The sequence below is a fragment of the Montipora foliosa genome, chromosome 6 (assembly GCF_036669935.1).
Source record: "Montipora foliosa isolate CH-2021 chromosome 6, ASM3666993v2, whole genome shotgun sequence".
NCBI classification, from domain to species: domain Eukaryota; kingdom Metazoa; phylum Cnidaria; class Anthozoa; order Scleractinia; family Acroporidae; genus Montipora; species Montipora foliosa.
The window spans coordinates 950138-962637 of NC_090874.1; the positions used below are offsets into that span (position 1 = coordinate 950138).

The 12500-nt window shown below is 38.5% G+C and overlaps 1 protein-coding gene across 2 annotated transcripts in view; it reads left to right on the plus strand.

The window, feature by feature from the left end:
* The window catches only part of LOC138006203 (sushi, von Willebrand factor type A, EGF and pentraxin domain-containing protein 1-like), an 18114-nt gene extending 13913 nt beyond the window's left edge, over positions 1 to 4201 (plus strand). Inside the window, exons 3-5 of one of the 2 annotated variants that reach the window (XM_068852379.1) lie at positions 515 to 629; positions 2101 to 2223; positions 3107 to 4201. In XM_068852379.1, coding sequence (XP_068708480.1) covers positions 515 to 629; positions 2101 to 2223; positions 3107 to 3744 — 876 coding nt within the window. In that variant the 3' untranslated portion in view covers positions 3745 to 4201. The remainder of the gene's footprint in view (positions 1 to 514; positions 630 to 2100; positions 2224 to 3106) is intronic. The other variant, XM_068852380.1, reaches the window with a different exon arrangement.
* Positions 4202 to 12500: the final 8299 nt, after the last annotated feature.

The following is a 12500-nucleotide window of genomic DNA, read 5'->3' on the forward strand; positions in this document are numbered from 1 at the left end:
TAATAATAATAATAATAACAATAATGAATGTTCATGACCATTATTGTTATCAGTAAAATAAAGTAACTTTATTTAAGTCTCCAGCTTACTTGGCAGGGAACAAATTCCCTACTACTTGAGGAGACTGTATAGCAAATAAAATAATATGAAACTAAGGTAGGTTCAATAAAGTCTTGGCCTTTGATAGGATGGCGCAATCACACTACCCAGAGAAAAGCCTCTCTTAACAGAGCAGAGAACCAACAACTCAACCCACCTATGACTCTGAGCACGGGAATCGAACCAGAGGCACTTTGGTGGCAGACGAGTGCTCTTAACACCAAGAAAACCCTGCTTACAGTGTTGGTCATATGGTTTATGATTTTCATTGTACGCTTCAACACTCGACCGGCATTTCTTATACAAGTAATGGTTGACCGAGGATGGCAATTTAGAGCCAAGGGCTTACAATTCGGTACTTCGATCAATTCTCTTAATTGATTATTTTTGCCACTAACTTCGAATCTTCTTTTAGAGCGCTTGTGACACTGTCCGCTGCAATAATGGGGGCAATTGCCAATCTGGATTTACAGACAAAGGATTTCAGTGTTTGTGTCCACCTGGTTTTGCGCAGGCACGCTGTCAACAGGGTGAGAGATACTCCCAATCCAAGAGATCACGATTATTTCGATCAATTTTGAGAATGACTACCTCTGACTGATTCCCATGACTCGTAGCCGAAGGCAAACAAAATTGTTTTAATTTCTGAGAGTTCGCCCAAAGAAAACTGTCACGGAGGAGAAGCCTCGATTATTTTTCTTTAGCAAAAACTTTGATTAAAATTTCGTGTTTCATTAGTACCAGTTTTTATTAGACTAAACAAGTGCAGAGGGAATTTAGAAACGTGAAAAGGGAAGATATTTACGATGTTTCAGCTGGTCGATTCAGGAGAGTCAGCTTAAACAAGAAAAATAAAGTCAGAAATCCATGAACTAAGAGTCTCGTGCCGGTACCGTGTTCTTTGCACGATCCATAAATTACATTAAGCACGAGCAATCTCTTCTGCGTCCACTTGGTTACAGACCACAACCTCGTTCCCAGGACTTTTCTCCGCTGAGAGTACTCTCAGCGGAGAATAGCCCTGGGGACAAGGTTGTACAGACCAATCGAAGGCGCTGTGGTTATCAGGCCCAATCTGATTGGCCATAATTTCGCGGGACCCGCGTATTCTAAAATTACATAATGCAGTAAAATGATTTGTCAAGGCCAAATGAGAGAGATCGAAAATTCTGCGTTGTGGGTTTCTGAATGGTCTTTTTACAGCTAAATTATGGACGACGGCTGCGTCAACAGCAACGCCATTACATAATTAGTGAAATGATGTCAACTAAACAAACCTGTAGCACGTGTGATAATGCAAAGTTATCTTTTCCAAAGTATCATTTTGTTTCTCTTTACGTTGCCCTTTTGGCTAACAGATCGATAAGCTCCCTTGTTTAAATTTTCTGTGCCGGGACATTTACCCGCGACAATAACCCGAGGATATGAGATACTCCTGATCCTCTGCTCCTAATAATAAAATGCGCAGTTCATCGTTGGCGTACTTTGTGGACTGGAACAAATCAGAGGTTGTTATTCACATGCTGATGAAAGGAAAATTGACTACTCGGTACGAGAATGGGCGAGAATCTCCTGGTAAATGCCATCTTTTGGTTTCCACGATTTCTGTGACATTTTGTAATAACGTATACTAATATTATTAATCAGTGAACTTAACTGATTACTCCCCTTGGAGGATTTTCAAGGCCAACGAAACAATTGAGGCAAGTAAACTGAACAGTTTTCTTAAGAATTTTTTTTTTTACAAAATCTGTGCCCGCCATGTCCGCCAGCATGTTTCCTGTGGTGGGAATAAACTGTTCAGAAGTTTCATCTTTCCTCTTGTACCCCAATTTTGCTGCAAGGAACTTCGAACGCAGGGACACAGCACTTGTCATAACCAATGAGCCAAAAGCTTTTTCCTTGCTAATAATATTCTAATCAATACATCTCGCTGAAATTAAATTGCTTGGATCGTTCCCTTTCCTTCGATTTTTCTAATTCATATTCATTTGATTGCAGATATAAACGAGTGCACTTCAGGAGATGCAAACTGCAGCGTCGACGCCATATGCAAGAACAGTCATGGCTCATACAGCTGCACATGCAAACCAGGTTACACTGGAGACGGATATAACTGCACAGGTGAGGATGGGTGATTTGTGTACATGTACGGAGAGTAAGGCAGTTCTTACCTATAAACTAGAAAAGCAACGCGTAATTTTCGGGGCACTTTGGTGAGCTTTCGTCTGCTAATTTTTCATATGAATGGCTTGGCGACACAGTCCTTATTACTACTGTACGGCTCGCTAAATTAAAAAAATTAGAACCTTCTATTCCAAGTTTTACATGACTGTCGTTTATGTTAAATGAACTTGTAAAATAAAAGTGTTTGAAGATATTGCATACAACCATTTAAAAAATCCGGAAAGATTTATTCATTAACTTCGACTAGTTGTCTTTCCCGCCCTCCTGGTTACCTTAGAGATATAATAGATATCTGACTAACTTCGTTTTCTCGCGGTCGGTACTGAAAGTCAAGGATCTTCGTTTTTCCCGTTGATTCATAAATATTAAAAAAAAAAAAAAAAAAAAAAAAAAAAAAAAAAAAAAATTCAGCATGATACGTAACTTAGAGCACGGACCTCGTACTCTATTTGTAAGAGTTATTTTCATTCCGAAATTTTCTTGATTATATTCCAGTACAATTTCAATATATTAAAATTCAGTCCAAAACAAAAGGCATCATCTCGAGGCTCTTGGGAGTAAATATAAGGATGAGCCTCGAGATGATGCCTTTCGTTTAAGACTGGATTTTAATATATCGAAAGTGGGCTACTGTCATTGTCACGTTCCTTGCTCTAATACTCGCCTTGTCATTATTTTAGTTTAGTTTTGGTCTTGGTCCTATCCATTTTTTTGCAGTTATTTTCCTTGCACTGAAACGGTATAAACACATGCGTGGCTAGTTTTCTCCTTTGCAGCTTGTTTTCTGAAGTAACAAATGCCGGATCTTTTTTCCTTACAGCAGATCCACCTGATCCGGTTGCCTGGTTCCCTCTGAACATCTCATACAGTACCAAAGAAATAAATAATCGAGTACCCCAAGGGAATCCTTTCAATGTTGTTCTTGCTCCAGGGCCTGATGGAAGAGCAGACGGGTCTTATGAGTTTCAAGGACGAGAAAATAGCTACATCGAGTTTATCAACTTCCCTGGTGGAGTTTTGAATGTAAACTATTCGATGACAGTGTTGTGTTGGTTAAACTATAAGGGACAAGACGGACCTGTATTTAACTATGCGTCAGACGACCACAAAAAGGGTGTTGTGCTCCGTTTAAAAAATGAGGAAGTATTTGTCCACTTTAGAAAGCGTGATTACAAAAAAACCCAATCCCTCAGGTTTGCTCGTGCTACAGCGGATAAGTGGACATTTGTCGGTGCATCGTACAACCACTTATCCGGTGAAGCCAAATTGTTGGTTGACGGAGACGAGGTTGAAAGCAAAAACATTGGCACCGGGTTTCAATTGGGAACACAGGACAATGCCAGGCTTGGAGTGAGGCTTGGCGATGGAAATTTTTTCAGAGGCAATATTGCACAGTTGAAGGTATATAATGTAGCTTTGTCCCCGGAACAAATGGAGGTGTCAAAAAATCAGTGGTAAAGTTCAATTCAATTCAATAGCCCTTATGCGTGATGACATCTGACTAGCTGATTTCACCACAATGCCTCGAATGCGAAATCAAACTTGTAAGCTTTAGCTCGAGCTGCATGTCCAGATGCAAACAATTTTGTGCAAACGAGGCTTGGTGTTGAACTTTTACCATATGACGTCATCTGGCATGAGGCCTATTTCAAATCAATTTAGTTGTTACGTGACTAAGGAGAACAAAAATGGCCGCTACCCGCAAATCTTGATAGAATTGGCTAGTCGAGGCGCGTATAATGACAGAACAGAAATACATGTCATCACAGCTTGTCAAAAAATGCAATAGTGAATAATAAAATAGAATAAAAAACTAGGCATTAAGATATCAGCATAATACTGATGTAGAAAGTAACAATCTAAATACATCCTTATGCAGAATACAAGTAAGCAGGCAGAATAAAGGAAACACCATATCGAGGGTGCAATCAATCACAATTACTGATTCGATACTGATTAAAAAACAACAACAACCACAACAACAGCAACATGATTAGCATTTAGTAAAACTACAAAAACTAAACCGCACTGCCGTGACACAGCCCCACCAATGACATAACTTTCTTTTTGTGCATAAACATGGCGGCGATGACGTAATGCAAAAACCATCTACTTCAAGTGAAGCTATGATCTTCCCAGTTTTGAACGAAACTTTAGTAATTGCGTAGATAGGCCTTACAAATCCAGGACTTCAACGAAATTTGAACCCGTGGCCTCGCGATGCCGGTGCGACGCTGTAACCAACTAAACTATGAAGCCACTAATGTTGGCAGCTGGTCATTTGTGGGTTCAAATGTTCTCGTGATGAATGAATCAACGAACGAAATGATATATGAAATGAATCATATGTTAAAATTCGCAGTTCAGTATATGATTCATTTTATATGTCATTCCGTTCGTTGCAATCTGCTTCCCTGTTTCTCCATCCCCTCCCTCCCTATTTAAGCCAGTTAAAGCTTGATTACAAGCAAGAAGATGCAAGCTTAATAACCTGTTCCGTGGACGTTTGCTGTACTGACTGGATTGATACATATGTTGGTTCATCAAGGTTAACTATTAAAAGAGCTGAAAAGGTAATATACTTCTTCGAGAAAATAAGTGCTGGTTTCTTTCCTTTTTTACAAGTTTAGCTACGATAAAAATTGTAGCTACGTTTATTTCAATAAATTGATTATAGATTGCAAATAAGATTATTCAAATTAGCAAAATGATTGCTTCGCTGTGTTAGTTGCGTAACTCTTAAGACTCTTTTCTAACTCTCTTAACTCTTTTCATGCTAGATTAAAAAAAGGTTGTTGGTTCCACTCATCCTGGCAGTTGCCAAGCAACTTTGCTAATTGACTCTGTTCTGAGAAACTAATTTCTAAAGTTCCATTTACCCTTCAGTACCCACGATTACATCGGTTATCATCGCACGCGTACCTCATCGATTTTTTTTTTTCATATTTCGAAAGCAAATTTAGCTCTACGGCAATAATATGTTTCCATGACGACTTCAACTGCCGCTAAAAAGAAACAGGACTATTGTCATGGAAACATTTGATTGACATCCGCCTAAATTTTAGTGTTAATATATTAAAAAAAAAATTCGTTGATGGGCGCGTGTGACTGATAACCGCACTAAAACATGTTTGGTCCTAATGTATTGAATTTTGGTTTGGAATAGGTGATTAGAAGAGGTGTTTGGTACTGGTACGCCTGGTCGTTAAGAACGTTTTTATTGTTTTTTTAGTGTCAGTCGCGGTTTTGGTTTTCTATTTCTTACCCAGTTGTGTTTTATTCGAGAAAGTTGTTGTTGTTGTTGTTGTTTTTTTTTCGTGTATTCCCTGGAAATAACTCGCCTTCACTTCTTCTCTAGTTTCTCTGGCCTGTCTTTCCAGCCGTGCGTCATGACATGTACAAATAAGAGGTTTTCTTTTATGTATAAACCATTTAGGCTTTTACACAGGTTTAATTTAGTCTTTTAATACGCGGTGAACGGTAAATTGGTGCAAGTGAGAATGTTACAGTTCTGGCAAAAACATTTTTTCCACGGGTTCAACCCGTACGTCCCCTTTTCTGAGTTGTCCTTATTTCGAATTTGTCATGTAAAAGTCTTCAAATATTATTTTCTGAAAACGTTTTGATGTAGAGTATATTTTTGACTCTGGTATTATGTCATTTATAGTCTTTTTAAATTTCCAATTCTGTGTGGAGTTACCGGAACCTCAACAAACCTATATGAAAATATAAATGACGGATCCGTTTGAGCGAATAATTGCCTCGAAAGAAAATATGCTAATGTAGGTACTGCGCAGGCGTAGTTCAATTGGTAGTTCACAGTTACTTGACCCATGGTTGACATAGGCTTAACACTTCGACTCTAGTTGGTATAAAGGTGCTGTAATTGTACTCCTTGAGTTGTACAGTAGTAGAGCAGTCAAATTGTTGTTACGGTTGCTGGTCAGACGGATAAATATGCCCTTTGCATCATTGTCATCATCTTCATCATCGTTATCATCATCCTTATCATCATCATCATCATCATCATCATCATCATCATCATCATCATCACCACTATCGTCAGTATCATCATATCTTTATTTACCATCGGATTCCAGAGTAGCTTGGTGTTGCTAGATTCTGCGAAAGTTTACCCTCCTAACCATGATATACCAGTGAGGACAGACCGCAAAAACCGGGAACAAACCCCGAAGGACGAACCACCACACGGGGAACTCCGTGCTCTCCTCTTCGCGAATAGTGTGTGGGTTCTTTTTCGTCCCACGAGACGAAATGTATTAGAGTTTAGGCTGTATCTCAAAGCGACAGGAATCGAAAAGAAACCTTCGCAAGTACAATGACTGGCACTGTTAACTGTTGCAGGTGAAGAGACAGTTGAGATCTTAAATGCCTTCGGTCTTAGCAGCGAAGACACCAGAAAGATACACGTTCTGATTAGCAAGTTTGAAGAATATTGTACAACGAAGAAGAACATTACGTACGAGAGGCATATTTTAAACACACGCGCACAAGCAGGGACAGAGACAATTAACGCCTATGTCACGGAATTGCGAGTTAGCTAGGGAGAACATGTGGGTTCGGAGAGTTGTTTGATTCTTTGATTCGTGATCGTATCGCTTGCGGCATTAGAAGCAATGCAGTTAGGAAACGCCCCTTGAGAGAAAAAAGATTTAAATTTGGAGCGAGCTGTTGAAATATGCAAGTCAGCAGTAATTACTTACAGTCGGCTCAAAAACATTGCTGTGGATGACCGTGAAGTGCACTCGGTAAAGACGACGTTAAATAGCCTCCAGAAAGGGTCATAGGGGGACGGCAAAACATCGACAAACGAAGAAATTATTTTCTTGTAAAAAGTGCGGACAACAGCACCCTCCGAGGAAATGTCGCGCCTACGGCCAAATTTGTCACAAATGTAAACAAATTAAGGAATCATTACGAGAAAGTATTGTCTGTTGAAATCAAGGGACGACCGAAAGCAAGTAAGTGAATGAAGATTGGATGATTCAAATTCAGATAAATTTATTTATTGGGGTCTTGGAAACTAAGCCGCCCATACAGAAAGATTGGCTGCAAAGAGTATTTATCAACAAGCAATATGTGAATGTGTAATTGGACACTGGTGCTCAGTGCAATGTTTTGCTATATTATCTTTTTTGCCAACTAACTAAAGAGAAAGTAAGATTTCAAACAATCGAGCTGTGTCATATACTCGCCACAAAAAAAAAAAACAACAACAACAACAACAACAAGAAACAAAAAACAAACAAACAAAAAAACAAAAAAAAACATTGATGAGTAGGCTACCCTCCAGGTGAAACGGAGAGGAAAGATCCACCCGGTAGAATTTTAGATTATTGGACAGCAAGTCACACATATAATTCGTCTTCAAACCCGTAATGAGTTAAATCAAGTAAAAAGAGTGAGTCAGTATAGTGGATACCCAAGCAGATGAAGATCTGCCTGATAGCCAACTGAGCCAAGATGTCAGTGAAATTATCAAGTAGTATGAAGATGCATGTGTTTTATGGCATTCAGTGGATATTTAGAAGGCACCTATAGCATCAAGATTGATCCATCTATTACTCCTGTGATCCACCCACCTCGTAAAATACCCTTCATACCGAGAGATAATGTTAAGCAGTAACTTGACAGAATGGAACAACTTGGTGTTATTCGCAGAGCAGATGGGCCAACAGAATGGGTTACTTCCTTATTAGTGGCAATATCATTATCAAAGAATGTCATCTGGTATCAATCCAAAAGAACGACACAAGCCTTTGAAGACCTAAAGGGAGTCAAGACCGTTGCAGATGACATTCTTGTTTGGGGAGAAAAGGAGATTGAGCACAACCGCCGTTTAACGCAAGTGTTAGAAAGGTCAAGAAAGGTGGGATTGAAGCTCAACCACAACAACATGAAGATTATGACTACTGAAGTCCCCTATATTTGACATATACTGACAGGAAATGGTTTGAAACAAGATCCAAACAAGATTTGTGCAGTGGAACAAATGCCGTCTTCAACAGACAAGCCATCAACGTTAAGATTTCTTGGAATGGTGAATTACATGAATAAGTTCATTCACAACTTAGCTAATCTAACCAAGCCACAGAGAAGGGTGTAGAATTGCACTGGTCGGAACGCGGTAGCCTCGCAGCTCCTACAAGGTCTCACCTGATTGGAGACCACCCTTAAGGTTTAACAAAAGAACAAATAACAGAAACAATGGCCCTTTTGTTTTAGGCCTAGGGTAACAGAAACAATGGCCCTTTTGTTTTATGCCTAGGGTCCATTGTTTCTGTTATTTGTTCTTTTGTTAAACCTCAAGGGTGGTCTCCAATCAGGTGAGACCTTGTAAGAGCTGCGAGGTGACCCTCGGAACGACAGGAGGAAGCGTTTCAAGCCATTAAAGGAGAGCTGTCAAAGGATGCTACACTACAGTACTATGACGTTAACAAAGCCATCACGGTTTCGGTATATGCATCATCTTATGGCTTTGGGGGCATGTCTCGTGCAAGAAAGACGCCCACCGCTGCTGAGAAACCTTATTCACCAACTAAAAAGAAACTCCGTAGGCTAGCAATAGTTTATGGATGCACCAAATTTCATTAGTATGTAAGAGTACAAACTGACCACAAGCCACTAGAAGTTCTCTTCCGAAACCACTTTTCCAGGCGCCTCAACGGGTGCAACGGATGATGTTAAAGCTTCAGCAATATGACTCCCAAGTTGAATATGTTCCAATGATATCACTGGTTAAAAGAGCATAAATAATCGTGCTGCACGTGCGGCACAGATTTTAGTTCATAATTTAGCGGTACTCTGCATGACGAAGACGTACGATCACCAAAGTTTAGGTTTTGACGACAACGTGAGCATGCAACAAAGAATCTTTCATTCTCTATTTTCAGTCTGAGACCGCTCTTATCGATTTATGTTTAGGATACTTCGCCCACATTGTACGACGTGGACGAGATGAAATAATTCTTTGTTGTAGATCGTAGCGTTCTTGATGGTAAGTAAGGTTGCAATATGTCAGTTATGTAATGTGATTAGCAGTATCTTGAACTCAATGCGTTTGTAGACAGGCAGCCAATGCAGCTGCTTGAGGATTGGAGTGATGTGCAGGAATTTCATCTCTCTTGTCACTAATCGAGCAGCGGAATTCAGAACATTTTGGAGGCGATCCATAAGGAACTTTGGAAGTCCGTATAAGGAACTTTGGAAGTCCGTATAGCAAGGAATTGCAATTGTCTAATCTTGAGGTTATAAGAGCATGTACAAGAATTTCAGTGTCAGATTTCAAGAGGCAGTTTTTAATCTTTGAAATTTTACGAAGATGGAAAAAGCATACTTTTCAGAAGCTGACAACATGCTGCTCAAGAGACATGTGCTGATCAAAGATCACACCTATATTTCTAGCTGAGGTAGATGGCTGAATGCATTCGTTGGAAACTTGGACATCGTTGATTTCTGGACGTGAGCGATGTTGTGCGCTTAGCACCAACAATTCCGTGTTCTAGATCTCACCGTTGAGTTTCAGCCTATTGCATAGCATGCATGTGTCAATCTCCTTAACGCAGTGTTCAATATATGCTAAAGACATCAGCTGGTCAGGAATACTTTGCTCAAACCCCGATATAACTGGGTGCCATCTGCGTAAAAATGAAATCCCAGACCATAGCGCCTGATAATATCGGCAACTGGTGCTGTGTACAACTCATACATCAACGGGCCAAGTACGGACCCTTAAGGTATTCCGCAGATGATTTTTTTTTTTTTTCAGCAGACTTGAACCCGTCAACCATTGCATTAAAACCAACCATTATACTAGAGCAAACTTTTATTTTGAGGTCACGTTTTCGTCGACCTCGCCGTCGTAGATCATAAGGTCCCTAATTATGACCCAACATTGGGTAGGTATTGGCTAAGAGGATTTATACTATTAAGGACGGTGCCTACTAATTCAAAGGTATATTTGTCCCGGTTTATGATTATGCAACAATGTAGATCTTAACAATTGTTATTAAAATCCAAAAAGAACATTGGGGGTAACCACGCATCTTTATGGGACCTAAATCAAATAACATATACAAAAGAAAGAATTAACGTAGTTCATAAATAATAGTTGTGAGTATAAAAAGAAAACAAAAAACGAAGAGTTTAGTCAATACATTATATTACTGTGACATTTTCTCAATACCATCTACTAAATATAGGGGTTACTGGATGGCACAATTTTCTAATTTCCATTGATAATAAAATCATTAAGATCCAAATTCTTTTCCAATACTTTATACCGAAAAATACATTTTTTCTAATATAGAAGAAGTATGTCTAGTCTGCGTTTTGGGGGAATAGTGAAGTTAAAAATAAGGAGGTTCTCCAAGAACATATAACAAACAAGTGAGATCTATCTTTGTATTGTGTATGCCATTGAACCACCCACGTGTAAGGTTATGTAGAAAGAAGTGGAATCAGGACAATCAATGAAAGTGTGCTTGATGGAATCGGGATTAGAACATCAAGGACAGAGACCGTCATCAGACAACTGAACTTTTTTCAACTCTTTTCTAGTCGTAATTATTCTATGCAAAAACTTAAAGGAAAACTGTCTAAACTTATTACCTTTAGAAGCGGCATAAGTGTAGCTAAACCCCCTTTTCCAATTATCTGAAGACACTGGAAAATGCTTCTCCCAAGTCTTAATAGAAGTTAGGACAGCAGTAGGTTTCTCTGTTATGAGTTTCTAATTAAAATCCCCTTCCGAACTTATAAGATCATGAATAAATATTATATTACTGTCGAACCATGATTTCCAAAACACTAAATTGCTATCAATTGTAATATTTTGATTATTCCACAGGATAAATTTACTATTTTTACCCTGAAGAATATTTTTCTCACATCGTTAAAATATTCTAGGAGTTTTCGATAAAAGCTGAGCAGAGTTTGCGCAATTTTTGCAGCATTGTAATTACAATTAAGAAGAAATGCCAGACCTCCATGTTTATTGAAATAGTAGTTTGGAATAGCCTTCCATGTGTCCTTTGTTCCACTTAACAGTCCACTTAGCCAAGCTAAACGCATGCGCAATGAGAGGATCATGGTCCTAAAGTTCGGAAAGTTGAGACTACCTTCTAAGAGTGGCTGGTAGATCACCTGCCTTTTCACTCTATCTTTCTTGCTTTTCCACAAGAAAGAAGATAGATAAGCTTGTGTGTTCTTAATTACTGATTCTGGAATGGTGAGCATGGATACTGTGTATATTAACTAGGAAATACCAATTGTTTTCGCAAGCAAAGTTTTGCCATAAAGTGTAAGGTTTCGCGTCAACCGCAGATTCAATTTGGTTTTCATTTTACGAATCTTATTAAAAAAAAATTATTTCATTATTTTTATCCTCGTTGTAAGAGAGATATGCTCCGGATGATTTTGTTGGATCCTTGGTACAGGAGAAGTTCAGGATCTTGGAATTGCTTTAGTTTTTGTACAATTCAATTTAAGACCTGAGATATTACCAAACATTTCAATGTTATGAAGAAAACAAGTAAGAGAGTTAGCATCCCTAGCTATAAGAGTTGTATCATCCGCAAATTGAGAAATTTCAGCTTCCTGTTGATTTGGAAGGTCGATCCCTTTCCAAATTGGATCTTGTCGAATTTTACATGCTAATATTTCTACCGCCAGAATAAGCAAGAGGGGGGCTTATTGGACAAGCCTGCTGTACTCCTCTTGAGACTTTAAAGTAATTTGACAAGAAACTGGCATTCAATGCCGCAGACTCCCACGTCATTGTATAAAACCGAGAACCATTTTCTGACAACAGGACCAAAATGAAACAGTTCCAAAGCTTTTGATATAAAGTTCCATTCAATCGAGTCAAAAGCTTTCTCAAAAACCACTAAAAGAAAATTAATATTCGTAGAAGCTTCACAGATTTCGAGTATTCCATTATGTTATTTAATGATCTTATATTTCCATTTTAATACTTATATTTTTAATGTTAATATCTTTTTATTTCTTTATTTATCTATTATTCTTCTTATTATTTATTTATTTTTTATATTGTACATATTATTGACAGTTGGTGTGATACCTTTTAAGGTTTTACCGACTCTAATAATTGTAGATGTAGATGTAGATATTCTGACCTACATATCATCCTTTTACAAAACCAGTTTGTTCAGAGTGAATTAATTTAGCTGAAA